This window comes from Apodemus sylvaticus, chromosome 3 (assembly GCF_947179515.1).
Source record: "Apodemus sylvaticus chromosome 3, mApoSyl1.1, whole genome shotgun sequence".
NCBI lineage: Eukaryota > Metazoa > Chordata > Mammalia > Rodentia > Muridae > Apodemus > Apodemus sylvaticus.
The window spans coordinates 149,816,240-149,833,290 of NC_067474.1; the positions used below are offsets into that span (position 1 = coordinate 149,816,240).

Below are 17,051 nucleotides of genomic sequence, written 5' to 3' on the forward strand. Positions count from 1 at the left end.
CCTGGTACTTACAAAGCTCTGTAATGGGTCCCCAGGCTTGCAAAGAAGGAAGCCACAGTTGCTCTCTGGGCGGGCAGAATTCGGACTAGCTGGATGGGTTATCTGCGAGAAGGAGCTGAGCACAGATCTCGCAGAGGGGACAGCCACCAGGTGGCTGATGTGGCTGAGCTCAAGGACAAAGGGGTTGACTAGTGGGGACAGTCGTTTTCTGTTTGTTTTCTTGCTTGTTTGTTTTGAAACAGGGTCTCACACTGTAGCTTGAGCTAGCCTCGGAACTCAATGTGTAGCCCAGGCTGGCTCTGAAAGGTTTCATGCTTCTCTTTCCTTAGCATTCCACGTGTTGGGATTGCAGCTATGTACCACACTCATGGGGTTAGAAACTGGTGGAGTGTTAAATATGAATCCAAAATTCAAGACCAGAAATGTTGCCGTAGATTAAAGAAACATGGAAGCTAAGCATGGTGGCACATGCTGGCTATCCCAGAGCTTAGGAGGCTAAGGCAAGAGGATTGATAGCCTGGGCTACATAGTGAGAGCTTGTCATAAACAAACAAACAAACAAACAAACACACACACACTCACAAACGCCATACCTAGCAATTAGTGAGAATAGCACTAACATGGAAATGGTAGGAGCTGGAGTTGTAGCCAGTTAGTTGACTGCTTGGCTGGTGTGCTCACAGTCTGGGTTTGGTCCCTGGCACCACATAAACCTGATGAGAAAATGCACCTGTAATCCCAATGTAAGAGAGGCTGAGACAGGAGGATTGGAGTTCAAAGTCACCCTCAGTACTACACAGTGAGTTTGAGGACTGCTCGGGTTACATGAAATCCTGTCAAAGGAAAAAAAATAGTGGTAGCAAAAGTGTGGAAAGAAATGAGGGGTCTTGGATGTGTGAGAGGATTGAGAAGCATGGAGTCCTGGGAGCACCAACAATATATAATGATCAGGAGGGGAAGGGAGGACCAGGAAGGAGCAACCAGGACAGAAGAGTCACAGGGCAAAAGGTCTGTCCCATTTCAAGATGTGCTAATGTGAGCACGATGTCTAGAGAGGTTTGGAATTTGGAAGGCTGTAAGTGGAAAAACCTTATACTGTGGTTATTATTCACGATAATTACAGAGCACATGCCCCGTCCTGCAGTGGATATTTTAGCTTAAAGGTAATGAGGGCTTAGTTATATACACAGTCTATTTAGTGTTTTGTTGAATTTCCAAACATGTGCTAAAGTTAGACTGAACGCTATAATTACTCCACAGCACCACACTGATCTTGGAAACAAGATTCACAATCCCTGTAGAATTGGATTTGTGAATCTGTGTATTTAACCCATGTGTTTGAATATGGGTGGTAAAACTTCTCAGACCCTGACAGGATTTTGAGTTAAAGATTTGCACTATCACCGCCATGGTGTGTATCTCTTCTGCTCGCCTATAGGGAAGCCTGAAAATAACTAGGGTAGGAGGAGCTGTGCGCAACAGTCTGCTGGGATGTGGCTCCTGCTGAGATATTGCCTGTTTTGGTCTCTTTAAAGTGGATGGGGAATTTGATGTCACTGGGTGGGAACTCTGAGGCCCTGGTGGTGAGTTGCCAGGGAATTCTACTACTGTAGAGTGGAAGAATGTTGTGTCCAAGTATTTAACCCTTGAAAGTTGGACTTGGTAATCCTGACTGGAACTAAAACTGATGATTTCGTTTTAAAAATTAGGCTGGGAAAGGAGAGCTCTCCTCATTATATATTTTTTTTCTGTCCGTCCCCCAATATTCTTCCTCTGAACCTAAGAAGTAAATTCAATTAAAAAATAATCATAATGGCAGGCACACTGAAGGGATGGCTCAGGGGTTGAGGATGCAGACGGCCTCTCCAGACAATCTATCTCAGTTCAGTTCTTAGTACCCATGTTGGGTCAATCATACCTGCTGTAACTTAACTTCCTGGGGGATCTGATAGCTTCTAATGAACTCAATGAACACTTATGCTCACATTAGTTCAAATTAGATATGTTATCCAGGCATGGTGGCACACACTTATAATACCAGCACTCAGGAGGCAGAGGCAGAGGCAGGTATATCTCTGTGAGTTCAAGGCCAGCCTGGTCTATATAGTGAGTTCTAGGACAGCTGGGGAGACAGGGAAAGATTCTATCTACAAAAAAAAAAAAGAGTATGTTTATTAATTAATTAATTAATTAATTAATTGTTTTTTTGAGACAGGGTTTCTCTGTGTAGCCCTGGCTGTCCTGGAACTCACTCTGTAGACCAGGCTGGCCTTGAACTCAGAAATCGGCCTGCCTCTGCCTCCCAAGTGCTGGGATTACAGGCGTGCGCCACCACTGCCCGTCTATTAATTTTATTTTATGTGTGACTGTTTTGCCTACATAGATGAGACACACAGGCTTGATGCCCATGGAGGTCAGAAGAGAGTCAGATCCCTCTGGAACTGGAGTTACAGATGGTTGTGCTGTCTTACTTAGGGTTTTACTGCTGTTAACAGATACCATGACCAAGGCAACTCTTAAAAGAACAATATTTAATTGGGGCTGGCTTACGGGTTCAGAGGTTCAGTCCATCATCATCAAGGCAGGAACATGGCAGCATCCAGGCAGGCATGGTGCAGGAGGAACTAAGAGTTCTACATCTTCATCTGAAGGCCACTAGGAAAAGACTGGCTTCTAGGCAGCTAGAAAGAGCATCTTAAAGCCACACCCACAGTGACACACCCACTCCAACAAGGCCACACCTCCTAATTGTGCCAGCCTCTGGGCCGAGCATATTCCTACCACCACCACAGGTGCTGAGAATGGAACACATGTCCTCTGTAAGAGCAATAAGGGCTCTTCACTGCCGAGCCTTCTTTCTAGTTCTGATTTTTATAAATTAATGTAGGGGCCGGAGACATGAAATCACTAATTAAGAGCACTTGATATTTTTCCATGGATGGGAGGTTGGCTCCCAACACCCATGTTGGATAGTTCACAGCAGCCTGTAATGATTGGCCCCCTTCTCTTCTCTAGCCTCCACTGGCAAACACAAAAATAACACTGTTTTTTCATTTTTTTTTTTTTGCTGTTTTTTTTTTTTTTTCCTTTCTGAGACAGGGTTTCTCTGTATAGCCCTGGCTGTCCTGGAACTCACTCTGTAGACCAGGCTGGCCTTGAACTCAGAAATCGGCCTGCTTCTGTCTCCCAAATGCTGGCGTGCGCCACCACTGCCTGACTTGTTTTGCTCTGTTTTAATGTGTGTGTGTGTGTGTGTGTGTGTGTGTGTGTATAATTTGCCTGCATTTGTTCTCTGTACCACAAGTGTGCCTGGGGCCTGCAGAGAGCAGAAAAGGGTTTCAGATCCTCTGGAACTGGAATTACAGATAGTTGCGAGCCACCGTGTGGATCCTGGAGGAGCAACAAGTGCTGTCGATCTCTGATCTTTTGCTCCAGTCCTTCATCAAAGGTACTTTAACTGGACAGTGTGCTTCCATTTTTGCAGAACATTTTTGTAGACAGGGATTCTCTGTGTAGCCTCTCCTAGAACTGACTCTATAGACCAGGCTGCCCTCCAGCTCAAAAGAACTCTGCCTGCCTCCCTCTCTACCTTTCGAGCGAGTGGAGTCCTGGCTGTCCTGGAACTCACTCTGTAGACCAGGCTGGCCTCAAACTCAGAAATCCACCTGCCTCTGCCTCCCAAGTGCGCTGGGATTATAGGCGTGCACCACCACGCCCGACTAACACAAGTCTTTATAACTCCAGGTGGAAAAATATTTTTTCCTTTTCCTGTAAGCAGCCTGAGATGACCTGTGAAGATAGTTCACTACCCTCTTGACCCAGGAAACCCTACAAAACCATGCAAATCAAATCAGGAGATTCAAAATTTCGGTTCTCGTTAAGAACACCCACGAAACTGGCCAGGGCATCAAGGGTGTTCATATTTGGAAAGCCACCAAGTGTCTGAAAGATGTCTCTTTAAAGAAGGCATGTGTGTAGTTCTGGTGATATAATGGAATTTGTAGGCGTACCCAAGCCAAACAGCAGGGCTGGACATAGGGTGCTGAATTTTTGCTGCACATGCTTAAAAATGCAGACAGTAATGCTGAACTTCAGGGTTTAGCTGTCGATTCTCTACGTATCCAGTGAACAAAGCCCCAGGGATGTGCTGTGGAGCCTAGAGAGCTTCTGGCCGGGTTACCCATGACCCCCAGCCACATGGAGACGATCCTCACTGAAAAGGAGCAGAAAATCGTCCCAAAGCCAGCAGAGGAGGTTGCACAGAAGAAAAAGATATCCTGGAAGAAACTGAAGAAACAAATTCATCACACAACAGGCACAGACAAAAGTAAAGGTCGTAAAAAGAGAGAAACAGAGACAGAGAGGGGGAGGAGGGAGGAAAAGAGGGAGGACAGAAAAGAAAAATATTTTTATTTATTTATTTATTTTTTTGTTTTTGTTTTTTTTGGATTTGCTTTTTCGAGACAGAGTTTCTCTGTGTAGCCCTGAATGTCCTGGAACTCACTCTGTAGACCAAGCTGGCCTCAAACTCAGAAAGCCGCCTGCCTCTGCCTTCCAGAGTGCTGGGATTACAGGCGTGCGTCACCACCGCCCAGCTGAAAAATTAGCGTTGTGGGGGTGGCAGGTGGCTGGTTTGTCAGCTGAAGAAGGTACATATCATATTATTCAATAAAATCATGCGGGGCCGCCATGCTCAGCGGCAGTGCCCTTGTGTACTAAGACCTCACACCAGCCTGTATCATTATCATTATTATTATTATTATTACTTTTATTTATATTTATTTATTTATTTATTTATTTATTTATTTTGTGGTACTGGGGACCAAACCTAGAGCCTTGTATATGACAGGCGACTACTCTGCCAGCAGCAAGTTACACCCCAGGCCCGTGTCTCAAATATAAAAAGCAAATTTTTGTCATGAAAGAGAATGTCTCACAGGACTTCATCAAATAGACTTGGTCATTCCTTCGCATGTCTTAAGTCACCAAGCATGTCATCTCATTTGATGGTCACAGTAGATGAAGTCTTTCCTTCCTTTACACACGAGGACACCAAGGTCAGATCAGAGCTGAGACGCACACTCCAGTGGAACTCTAAATTCCCTGCTCAAATGATCTTTTATTCTACATGGCCAGAACTTCCTTGTATAACGCGATAGTGATAGCTCTCCCCTTTCCCTGCACCCCCTGCTGGATAGGGTCACAGGCCAGTACCACCACACCACACTGGTTGGTATTGTGACTTCAAATTTATTCTTACATTAACTTTTTTAAAAAAAGATGTTATTTATTCATTTACTATTAGATATAAGTACACTGTAGCTGTCTTCAGACCCACCAGAAGAGGGCATCAGATCCCATTACAGATGATTGTGAGCCACCATGCGGTTGCTGGGATTTGAACTCAGGACCTCTGGAAGAGCAGTCAGTGCTCTTAACTGCTGAGCCATCTCTCCAGCCTGTTTGGGTGCTTTTGCCTGCATATATGCTTGCATACCGCATGTGTGCCTAGTGTCTAAAAGGTCAGAAAAGGGCATTGGATCTTCTGGAACTGGAGTAGTCAGACATTTGTGAGCTACCATATAGGCTCTGGGATTGAACCTGGATCTCTCCAGCCACCAGAACCCCACCCCCAGGCCCCGAGTTAGAGCCTGAACTCGGAGCCCTTTGTATGGACCAGCATGCTCTAACACTGAGCTGCAGCCTCAGCTCTCAGGAGGTCTGTGATTTACAGCCCATAATATTGGTTTGGCCCTGGACACGTAACGGGTGTCATACGGCCATATATGTATCGCTAAGATAGAATACCTGCGGTGGGGTGATTTATACAGAAGAGGGTTTTATTGAATGCTGTGTTTGCTTATGCGTGTGCGGAGGGAGGTGCAGACCAAGGTCAGAGGAGGAAAATGGGCACCCTGCTCTTCTACTCGCCGCTTTATTCTCTTGGGGACAGGGTCTCTCGTTGAGGGTGGAGCTAAACTGGTAGCAGGCATAGCAATTCTCTGGTCGCAGTCTACATCGGCACTGGGATTTACAGGTGCATGCCAGGCTTTTTACTTAAGTGGAGATTCACAGTCAGGTTTTTAAACTTGAATTTGAGCCATCTCTCCAGCCCCTAGGACAGGGTTTACATTTTACAGTTCTGTAAGCTGCGAAGGCTAATGTTGAGAGCACAGGGGGATAAGGGCCTCCTTGCTCTGTCACCTTACGCTGGAAGCGCAAAAGATGCAGAGAAAATCCAGAGTAGGGCATCAAACTCACAGCCCGGAGCCTATCAGTCTGCGTTAATCCTTTGAGGGTGGAGTCCTAGTGCCACCTCCCACCACCTCCCACTGCTGGCCCCACCTCCCACTGCTGGCCCCACCTCCCACTGCTGGCCCCACCTCCCACTGCTGGCCCCACCTCCCACTGCTGGCCCCACCTCCCAACACCACTACATTGGTCATCAAGTTCCTATCAAGGGCACTTTTGCAGATGTCCGTTCAAAAAATGCATGGGTAGACAAAACCGTATAAAAGTTTTGTTTATAGGGTTTGAGAAACATGATCTCCAGATACATTTGGAAGCAGATTTGACCTTCTTCACTGAGGTGGTGTTGGGACAGGAGTGACAGGTGAGAGAGGTTTATGAATAAGAGGTATTAGTTTCTTGGAAATGAACACTTTGCCTGCTGCCTGGCTGTTAGTCGTAGATCTGGTCGCTCTACCTACTCTGTTCTCCAAATTCCGAAGGGTCCCTGCTTTCTGTTAACATCACTCGAGTCAGATCCACGTTATTCTGCGTGGAAAAGAGCCAGGGAGGGAAAAACAGGCAGTTTTTCCGATCATTTTTCTTTTAAAGAATATTTGTGCTTAGCCGGGTGGTGGTGGCGCACACCTTTAATCCCAGCACTTGGGAGGCAGAGGCAGGCGGATTTCTGAGTTCGAGGCTGGCCTGGTCTACAGAGTGAGTTCTAGGACAGCCAGGGCTACACAGAGAAACCCTGTCTGGGAAAGGAAAAAAAAAAAGAATGTTTGTGCTTTGCATAGTCTGTCTCTTTCTCTCTCTCTCTCTCTAATGTGAGTACACTGTCACTGTCTTTAGCCACACCAGAAGAGGGCATCAGATCCCATTACAGATGGTTGTGAGCCACTATGTGGTTGCCGGGAATTGAACTCAGGACCAGGAGAGCAGACAGTGCTCTTAACCGCTGAACCATTTCTCCAGCCCCTTCTCCCATCGTTCTAAGGAATGCTTTTCTACAGAAAAATCTCCAGAGACACGAATTGAATCAGCCCTAAGTTGTGTTTTGACCAGAGCCAAGATGATCTATTGATGGAGCCGAGTGTGTGGCAAAGGGTGTGTTTGGGACCTAACACTCTGCGGCCCGCCTGCACGGCGGGAGGGAGGATTGGAGATAAGGGACTCCTGTGCCGGGTAGCAGTGCCCTTGCGGGGAGCGTGGCCTCGGGGACCCGAGGGGGCGGGGCTCCGGAGGTGGCCACGCGGCGCGAGGCCTAGATTTTCAACCTCGTAACGGTGCTAGACGAGAGGGAGGAGCTTCGGCCACGCAAGGCCTGCGGCCCCGCAGCCTCGCCACTACCAGGGGCTCCCACCGACAGACCCCTTTGTGTGCATGCCCCCGCCCCGGAGGCGCCTCAGCCAGGGGCGCTGAGAACCCTCATTGGCTCAGTCCGACGGCCACACCGATTGGCCCGCTGAGTCCCCGACGTGGGGGGCCGCTTTCCCCTTCTCTTATTGGCCCGCTGAGCTGCCTATCAGACAACCTGGTGGGCTGATTGCTCGGCCGCACGGAGTCCCTGGAAGCAGTTCCGGGAAACCCCGCGTGCTGCCGGGATCGCGTCTCTGTCCATGCAAGGGGGGAGGGGGTGGCGCGCGCGCCATTTCTAGTCGTTTTCAAAGCGCCTCGCGCCGATTCTCACGGGCCAGACCGCCAGCCCCCCGCTCTGCCCTGGTGAGTCTCGCGCTGGCCCGCGGGGGGGAGGGGCCGGGAGTCCCGGTCTGACCGGACTCGGCCTGGTTCAGGCTCGGCGCCCTGGCCTGCAGTTTGGGTCTTTGCTCCGAGGCCCGAGGGTGGGGGTGGGGATGGGCCGGGGGCGGTTTGTGCTCCTGCGGGCCGCGCAGCCGTGGGCCTGAGTCCCGCCGCGGCCCCTCCTCCCTCGCGCTCATCCTTCCCAGCCCCTCCGGCGCCCCGATCGCTCGGTCCGCTGTCCTCCGTGCGGCCTGCCGGTCTCGCGGTGCTTTTCCCGCCTCCGCCTGCCGCTGTCCGCGGCCCGGACGGGCGAAGGGTTTCAGGCGTTCCCCTGACCCCAGCGCTTGCCCCTAGGCCTGCGTCAGGCCTGACCGGCATCTCGCCGGGCCGCGAGTGGGATGTGTTGATAACCGGGTCGCGCCTGAGGGGGTGGGGTGAGCCGAGGGCGGGGTGCAAGTCCTGGGGTTACCTGAGCCGGGAGCAAACTTTTACGGGAGTCGGAGCCGAGGGGCCGAGGTATGGGGGGGGGGGTTCCTCCCGTTCGATCCCCAACCTGCATGCTTCGAGCCGGGATTTGAAGGAAAAAATGACTACTAGAGGCCGTGACACTTGGTTTCGAGCAGCGCCTGAGCTAGGTAATTCTGAGAATGTCATAGGCGCTCCAGATTGGAAAAGCACTTCTTTTTCTTACACGGTAGTATCCAAGTGGCCAGAATTTTAAAAGCCCAGGGGCTCTTGAAAGGTTCAGTCCTTTCTCCTTACCTGTTTGAGTTTTTTCCCCCCTGCCCTTTAGAAGCATAATGTATGTGTCAGGAGTCAGTTGTAGTGATTAAGGGCTTGACACTCCCGAGCTTTGAGATAACCGTTAGCTTTCATTGGTTCTTTTTAACATTTTGCTTAGAGATGTTCGCCACAAGTCAGGGAGGAGCTAGTACTACTGACTTCCCAAGTCTCCCAGCAGTCCTTATAAATCTTATTGGAATGACTTTATTTTGTAAATTCCTTTTTTTTTTTTGCAAAAATGTTTGTGTCAAAGGGTTCCAGTCACCTTAGAATATTTGCTGCATCCAGAAATATGGTTTGGCTGTGTGGCATTGTTGTTGAATGATATGAGTTTAAATGGTCTCATAACATAAGTCTTTTAACTGAGCACTTTGTATTTGGCTTGAAGAGTCCACCCCACTCCCCGTTGATTTTGAAGGTTTTATTTCCTGGAGTCTATTTTACTTTTTTTTTTTTTTAGGTTAAAGTTGACAAAGTCTGAACATTTTAAAAGTTTTAATAGCAATGATAGTCATAAATATGTCTTGTGCTTAATACATAACTTGTCATTTTGCTTCACGCATACTTCTAAAAAATACTCCACCTTAACAGATGTTCATTGAACTTCTCGGTTAATTTGCCTCTCTTGTAACGTAGTAGTCATAGGTGCAGTGCTATGAAGGTCTTGTCATAGAACTTTTGAGTTGTGGTGATCTTAGTATAGTGTTTGTGGGAGGGAATGGGAAGGCACAAATGTATGTCCACAGGAAGATTTTGGATTTTAGAATGCTTCTTTATAGGACTAGGTTGTTTTAATCAGTAAAAATGTTCATCTTAAGTGCTAGTACTTTAGTAGTTTCTTGTGCCAGTTTTGGATGTTTGTAATTTTGCTAGTTCATCGGAATTTGAGGCTTGCCTCCAGATTAGCTGTTTCAGTACAGTCGCGTCTCGGTAGACATTGGAGGCTAGGGCAAGGTTTGTGATGAGAAGTCATACAGTTGTCAGGTCATTCTCAGTGACACCCTTCCCGCTCTGTTTCTCCTCCTGCTTTCTTCTTTCTTCTATCATTAACTTCAATTACATAGAAGTTGATGTTCAGATGAAGAGTTGTTTTGGGTCAGGAAACAGCTTTTGCATAGTTTTTGATGGCTGATCAGGAATAGATTGGCTATCTTAGGCTATAGTGCTTGTAGGTGACTTGTGGTTTCTGTGTCATGTTTCTTCAGGAGCAGTAGGTATTTTCTTGAGACTCAGCTTCATCATGCCTTTATCTCTGTCTGTGCTGCGATGTCTCTTGAGCCACCCATTCTCTTCATCACATGTAATCTCACACACACTTAAATTCCCTGACTTTGAGGTAGCATAGACGGGCCTTGTATGCTTTTGTGATTTACTCTCTTCAGGGAATTGGTCCATTTCAGCATTATATACAGGCTGAACATACAAAATGATTTTGGTAGGTTAATCTGAGAAATCTGACCAAGTTTAGGGCAGTCAGATAGTGTTTGAAGTTTTTTTTGGAAGTTGTTTATTCAGTATTTTTTACAACTTTCTGTCACTGACAAGAAAAATTCCACTCATACTCCTGATTTTTTTTTTAAACAAGAAGCAACCTCAACTCTAGCTCAATTATTTTTATGTAGACTTTAAACAATGGCTTAGCTTTTAAAGTTGGTCATTTTTTCTTTTAAATCTGTGAATGGGAATAGCAAATTAATTTTAGAACAAAAATTAATGTGAAAGTTGTGTTTTTAAGTGAGGTGGAGGGAACCCAAGCCACCAGCTCATTGAACTAGATACAACATGGACTTATTTCATACTATGTTGTTTCTGAAGCAGAGCCAGGGAAAATGGAAAGTTCTTAAACCTGATTAAGTGATGTGTGGGTATTCATTCTGTTTTAAATCAAATTTTAGAACTCTGTAAACTGAGGGGCCCTTTAGGATTTCGTGGTGGTTTGTTGATCTGTTCCCCAGAACACAACGGCTGCTTGTTACTCAGCAATTGTACCTGCAGTAAATTCCAGTCCTTCTAATCCAGAGTACATGAAGTTGCTTAAGGACCCAATGCTTCCATGTACATTTTCTGTAGTTTCACAAGATTATTACTGAAAATTTAGATTAGATGCTCACAAAAGGCATAAAATATTCTGGATAGTTATTAGCAGCATGTGTACAAATTAGTTCAGGTAAATCATGCATTGTCCTACAAACTAGTTATTTCTGGCTTAATGTAATATAGCTCCTGAATTTTTTCCAGCAGCATAATAAAATGGCTAATCAGGTGAATGGTAATGCGGTACAGTTAAAAGAAGAGGAAGAACCAATGGATACTTCCAGTGTAACTCACACAGAACACTACAAGACACTGATAGAGGCAGGCCTCCCACAGAAGGTGGCAGAAAGACTTGATGAAATATTTCAGACAGGTATAATATGCATTTCTTGTTTCTGACTGGTTATGAAAGTGAGGGCAAACCACGTTGAATTTTATAGATTTTAAGGATAAATAATGCTTACTGTTTGTGATCTTTGTAGAGCAAATACTTTCCCTTCATTGAGGGCATATTGGGTTTGACTTTATTCCTGTCTCATTACTTTGAAGCCTTAGTGTTGAATATGCAGACTTAGTTGTTTCAGAACAGAACATCAATTTGTCTTAGATTTACTACCAATTAAAATGTATGTTTCAGCATACCAAATTTTGCATTTCCCCCCTTAACCTAAATCAGTCATCATTTTGCTTTTACTTTTCTACTTTTAGCTTTTTAAAAGTGATTGTTAAGTCAGCTTACATCTGATTAGGTGGCATAATAAGAGGAATAGTTAGACTGTATTGTCTGAAACGATAATATATGTCATACTCCGTGAGAGTTTGTGGCCTGTCTAGTTTCTAATAGACAGAAATTCACATCTCTCAGGTAATTTGGAAGTGTTTGGTTTGCAACAGCTGTTTATTGTTTTTGTTTTTTTCTTAATGTGTAAGTCCCACGGTTAAGTGCTTAGGCAAATTTGAACATCTTAATATGGTTGGTGTCAGTGGTGTGAAGTTTTAAAGAGGGAGAGAAATAGTTATCCTTAGGGGATGGTGTGCGTAAGTAAATGTGGCCTCCTTCGGGGCCACAGATGGAAACTTTCTGCCTCTGTGTTTGTGTGCCTATCCAGATCAGGAGAGAGAATTGAATTGTTTCTTTTAGAAATGTTTTAAATTTAGTAGACATAGCTGTGGTTTTTTTTTTTCTTAAAATATTTTAAATCTTGCAGCTAAGATTTAATTTTAGACACTAAAATGGCTTATAAAATGACTCCTGGGTGATGGTCCCATTTGAAAACCAGTCCTCAGGAACTTCTGTGACATTTCTGTCCTAGAGAACTAGCAGTGATCTGCTTAGAGATCTCCTTGTATAGTGCTTTGTTACTAAGAGGCAATGATCTGGGTGAAGGATTGCATTGACAGGATGGATTCATGATGGTCCTGAGTTGTGACTTTGGGTGGTGGTCCGAAATACTCAAGTGAGGAAACTCCAATTGCTTAGCCATGCTCATTCTGAGTGTTTAAAACATGACATGGCAATATTTAAACAATAACTTTGCAAGTGGCATTAATTTATTTTCTAATTTATTTACTGTATTAAATAAACTTACTTTTGGCTTTACCAAAATAGAATAACTTTTGCTGTTGGTTCATATGGGCTTGGGGAGGGGAATGTTAGCCTATCAGGTATTTCTATTTTACACTGGACCAATTCTGAAAAGGTTCCTTTTTTAAACATTAGTAGATATTCTGTGATTAGTTAAGTAGATTACATATATAGAATGCAGCATATATGTTTTCTGCATAATTTAAAATTCTGTAACATTTTTACTGACATTTGAAGGGGATTGTCATTATTGACAGTGTTATGAATGCCACAGTATTTTTTAAATCTCAATTTGTTACTTCAGAAAAAGAAAAGACTGACCTAAAGTACAACTTTCAGAATTGATTTAGCAAGCTGCACTTGCATTTGTAGAATTTAAGATGCCTTTCCACATTCTGACTGCAGCAAACTAGATGCTTGGATAAACACATTTTAATTTATGTTTGGTGCTAAGGAGGGAAAACCTTTGATGCTCTTTGGAGTGGAAAGAATTAAGTAAAATTGGTTTTCATATTTTCTCTTACCTCTTATATAGTAAACAAGTATAACAACCTATAATTTGAATGCTTATCCTTGAGAAAGAGTGTATTCTTACCACTCTAATATAGACCAGAATTTCCTAAGTGAATGGTTCATCTGTAGTAAAAGTATGTGTATCAGACTTCCAGAACTTACTGCTGTTTGGGGGAGTTAGAAACATTTTAGGATCTTTCTACTAAAGTTTTTTTTTTAAAGTTAAAATTCACATTTATAGTTGATATTTTATCTTTGATTTTTGTATTTGACCTTTCTATATCTCATTTGTTTAGCTATGTATATGCATAAAATTAAGTGAAAATATAGTTTGTCAGAGATGGTATTGAATATAACAATGTTACTAGACTTTACTAGACAGTTTAGCTTACCCCTTTTATTACAATAATGTTAACCCTTTTCAATTTAATTTTTAGGGTTGGTAGCTTATGTGGATCTTGATGAGAGAGCAATTGATGCTCTCAGGGAATTTAATGAAGAAGGAGCTCTGTCTGTACTACAGCAGTTCAAAGAGAGTGACTTATCTCATGTCCAGGTAAGGTCAGTACTAGCAAATGTGTCTGAGCAATTAATGATCTGCACCTGTTTAACTGTGGTGGTACTCTTTTTCCCTGTGGGGAAGTGGTCTATTTTGTTTGTGACTATCTCTCCTTTGGAAAAATTTAAGAGAAAAAAAGATCTTCTGTGTCAAAGACTTTGAGAAGCATGAGCACAAAGCAAAAATCTTCCCTCACCTTTTAATACAGTAAGTTACTTTAAAAACTTAGTCATGATTTGATTTTATTGTTACTATTACAGTTTTATATGTTTAAATTGCTTACAATGGGCGGGGGGCTATCTTTGTGTGAGAAATACTTTTAGCCATTTTGGAAAGATAGTCCAGATTCAATTAAATATTAACAGATGGAAGCCCTTTTTTTTTTTTCCTAGTTTAGAAGGCAAGCTCCCCGAGGCACTGTCGTAATGTTGTCTGCTCTAGCCTCTGGCATGTCAAAGTATTTGTTGAATGAATGGAATGAATATTTTTGTTAAAATGTTGGTGTTGAAATGCCATCATTTAAATTTAAATTTATTGTGTATTTGACCCTTCAGAGATTCCTGGTAATTCTTCCTTTTGAATTGCTTGCATCTTTTAGAACAAAAGTGCATTTTTATGTGGAGTTATGAAGACCTACAGGCAAAGAGAGAAACAAGGCAGTAAGGTACAAGAGTCCACGAAAGGGCCTGATGAAGCAAAGATCAAGGTGAGTTATAGTAGCAGTTGATGGAAAGGTCTAATTTAGACTCTTTCTTGATCCTTGATCTTCTGACAAAGAGGGAAGGACATATTTATTATTACTTTATAAGCACTGTTTATATATTTTTGTTTGGTACGGGGTCCCATTATGTAGCTCAAACTGGCCAGGAACTCACTGTATTGCCAAGGCTGAATCCAAACTCAAGGTGATCTGCCTCTGCCTCCTGAGTGCTCAAGTAAAGGCCAGAGCCTAGGACTTTTAATCTTAGGAAAGAGCTGTTGTATTCTAACTGCTTTCTTCCTTTTGAATTTTCTCTGACTCTGTGTATTTATAAAATGGTCTTGACCTTTTATGACTGTTTATAAAATGGCCTGGTTGTGCCTACCTCCTGAAGTTGTGAAGATTAGATGAATTCATATGTAGAATAGCTACACTCTTTCCCTGTCATCCTCATTGTCACTATTATTACTTAGATAAACTGCTTTGAAAGGCAAATAGTTTTTTTTCTAAATTAACAGGGGAGGGGGGGTATTGTTTAGGTTGCAGTGAAGGATCTAGCCCAGGGCTTACACATGCTAATCAAGTGCTTTATCCTATGCAGTTCTCCCAGGTTTAATTGGAATAGTATTGAATTTTGGTGTTGTGTGCATAGGTGGCTCAGGTTTAGGTATAACTAAGTTTGTAAAGTGCCTTTATACTTTTCTCCTCCATTCTCATCTGTTTATTAAGTGATCTAGCTCCATTCCTTTTTATTTATTTATGTCTATAGATTGTACACTGTAGCCGTCTTCAGACACACCAGAAGAGGGCATCAGATAACATTGCAGATGATTGTGAGCCATGTGGTTGCTGGGATTTGAACTCCTGACCTTTGGAAGAGCAGTTAGTGTTCTTAACCGCTGAGCCATCTCTCCAGTCCCAATCTAGCTCCATTCTTAACACAAATTCCCAACTGCTATGTAACAACTCTGATTGACAGACTATCCCCCTTCCACTGGTAGAAAAATGGAAGGTCCAAGACATCCATCCCTGTGGAATCCTAGGGTTAACTAAATCTAACAAACATAAATCAGGTGTTGCTCTTTGTAATGCAATACCTAACATGCAAAGCCCTTCTCTTTCTTTGGTAGAGTGCATATTTTGCTTGCCGACAAGAGATACGCTATAAGCCTTTCTTTGTTGTTGTTGTTGTTGGTTTTTTTGTTTTTGTTTTTTTGGATTTATTTTTTTAGAGACAGGGTTTCTCTGTATAGCCCTGGCTGTCCTGGAACTCACTCTGTAGACCAGGCTGGCCTCGAACTCAGAAATCCGCTTGCCTCTGCCTCCCAGAGTGCTGGGATTGCAGGCGTGCTCCACCACCGCCCAGCTCTATAAGCCTTTCTTGTGAAACTTCATGTGAGTGTTATTTAAACTGTAGTGCAAGTTTTGAGGGCCAGAGCATTGTCTCAATGACCTCAGTTAACTAATGTTAGTGAGGTGGGATCAGATAATAAGGTTTCATGGTTTGAAATCAGAATTTTTTATTTGGTAGTTGCCAAATTTAGAGTCTATCCTGTGAGATATTTCAGTTGTATTGAGCTTGTGGTGTGGTAAGACTATGAAACAGACAAATGGAATAGTTAAGGGCAGTTATGAGCTGGTGTGTGTGTACTGGGAGCCAACCCATAAGTTCTGCAAGAGCCGTCTCTCCAGCCTCTCTCTTTTAAATAGTTTACTGTTATTTTTAATTATTTGTATATGTGTGTCTGAGTGTAGGTTTGTATACATGATTACAGTGTCCATGGAAGCCAGAAGAGGGTATTGGACTCCCTGAACCTGGAGTTACAGACAGTTAATAATGAGACATTTCACATATGTGCTGTGAACTAAACTTGTGTCCTCTGGAAGAGCAGTAAGCTCTCTTAACTGCTAAGCTATCTCTCTAGCCCCTCATTTTTCTTTTTATGGGGAGGTGGAGTGGAGGTTGTGGTTTCAGACAGGGTTTCTCTGTATATCCCTGGCTGTCCTGGAACTCACTCACTCTGTAGATCAGGCTGGCCTCAAATTTAAAGATCTGCCTACCTCTGTTTCCCAAGTACTGGGATTAAAGTCATGCACTACTACTGCCCGGCCCCATATCTGGTTTTTATGTGATACTGGAAATAGAATCCAGTGCCTCATGTGTGTATGCTATATTTCCAGCGGCTCCTTTTTAAATTAATCGTATAATGCATTTCATGAGATGTTATAGGTTATGTGTGTGTTTATATTTTCAAGTTTAACATGTGTAATTATTTTTAGGCCTTGCTTGAGAGGACTGGTTATACTTTGGATGTAACCACAGGACAGAGGAAGTATGGTGGTCCTCCACCAGACAATGTGTACTCTGGTATGCAACCTGGAATTGGAACAGAGGTAAGTGCTCTTATCCCTTTGTGGAAAAATCTTTCCAGTCTATTAACTGTATTATCTAACGTATGATGTGGGTAAAGTACTTGATTACTTTCAAAGTGTGGCTAGTGTTATATTGGTAGTATCTATATGTATTTGTGTCACAAGGGTAACTAACCTTGGTATAGAAATATTTTTCTTCAAGGTTTATTTATCTTATATGTATGAGCATACTGTAGCTGTCTTCAGACACACCAGAAGAAGGTGTTGGTACCCATTACAAATGGTTGTGAGCCACCATGTGGTTGCTGGAAATCGAACTCAGGACCTTTGGAAGAGCAGACAGTGCTCTTAACCACTGAGCCATCTCTCTAGCCCAGTATTGATATCGTAAAGCAATTCTTGGAGCTTACTGCTGAAGGAGAAGCAGTTGTTTTTAATTTTGCAGAGTTTTTAATTTTTTTGTGCTAGGGATTGAGCTTGGGGTCTCATTCATTCTGAGCATGTGTTCTACCATTATGCCATGCTCCTGACCT

General features: G+C 43.5%; 1 protein-coding gene across 4 annotated transcripts in view; it reads left to right on the forward strand.

Annotated features, from left to right (window-relative positions):
- Window positions 1-7,825: 7,825 nt before the first annotated feature.
- Window positions 7,826-17,051, forward strand: part of Hnrnpr (heterogeneous nuclear ribonucleoprotein R) — a 32,360-nt gene continuing 23,134 nt past the window's right edge. Inside the window, exons 1-5 of one of the 4 annotated variants that reach the window (XM_052177780.1) lie at window positions 7,826-7,953; window positions 10,993-11,161; window positions 13,324-13,442; window positions 14,044-14,151; window positions 16,426-16,539. In XM_052177780.1, coding sequence (XP_052033740.1) covers window positions 11,005-11,161; window positions 13,324-13,442; window positions 14,044-14,151; window positions 16,426-16,539 — 498 coding nt within the window. In that variant the 5' untranslated portion in view covers window positions 7,826-7,953; window positions 10,993-11,004. Of the gene's footprint in view, window positions 7,954-10,992; window positions 11,162-13,323; window positions 13,448-14,043; window positions 14,152-16,425; window positions 16,540-17,051 lie in introns of all 4 variants that reach the window. The other 3 variants (XM_052177781.1, XM_052177784.1, XM_052177782.1) reach the window with 3 other exon arrangements.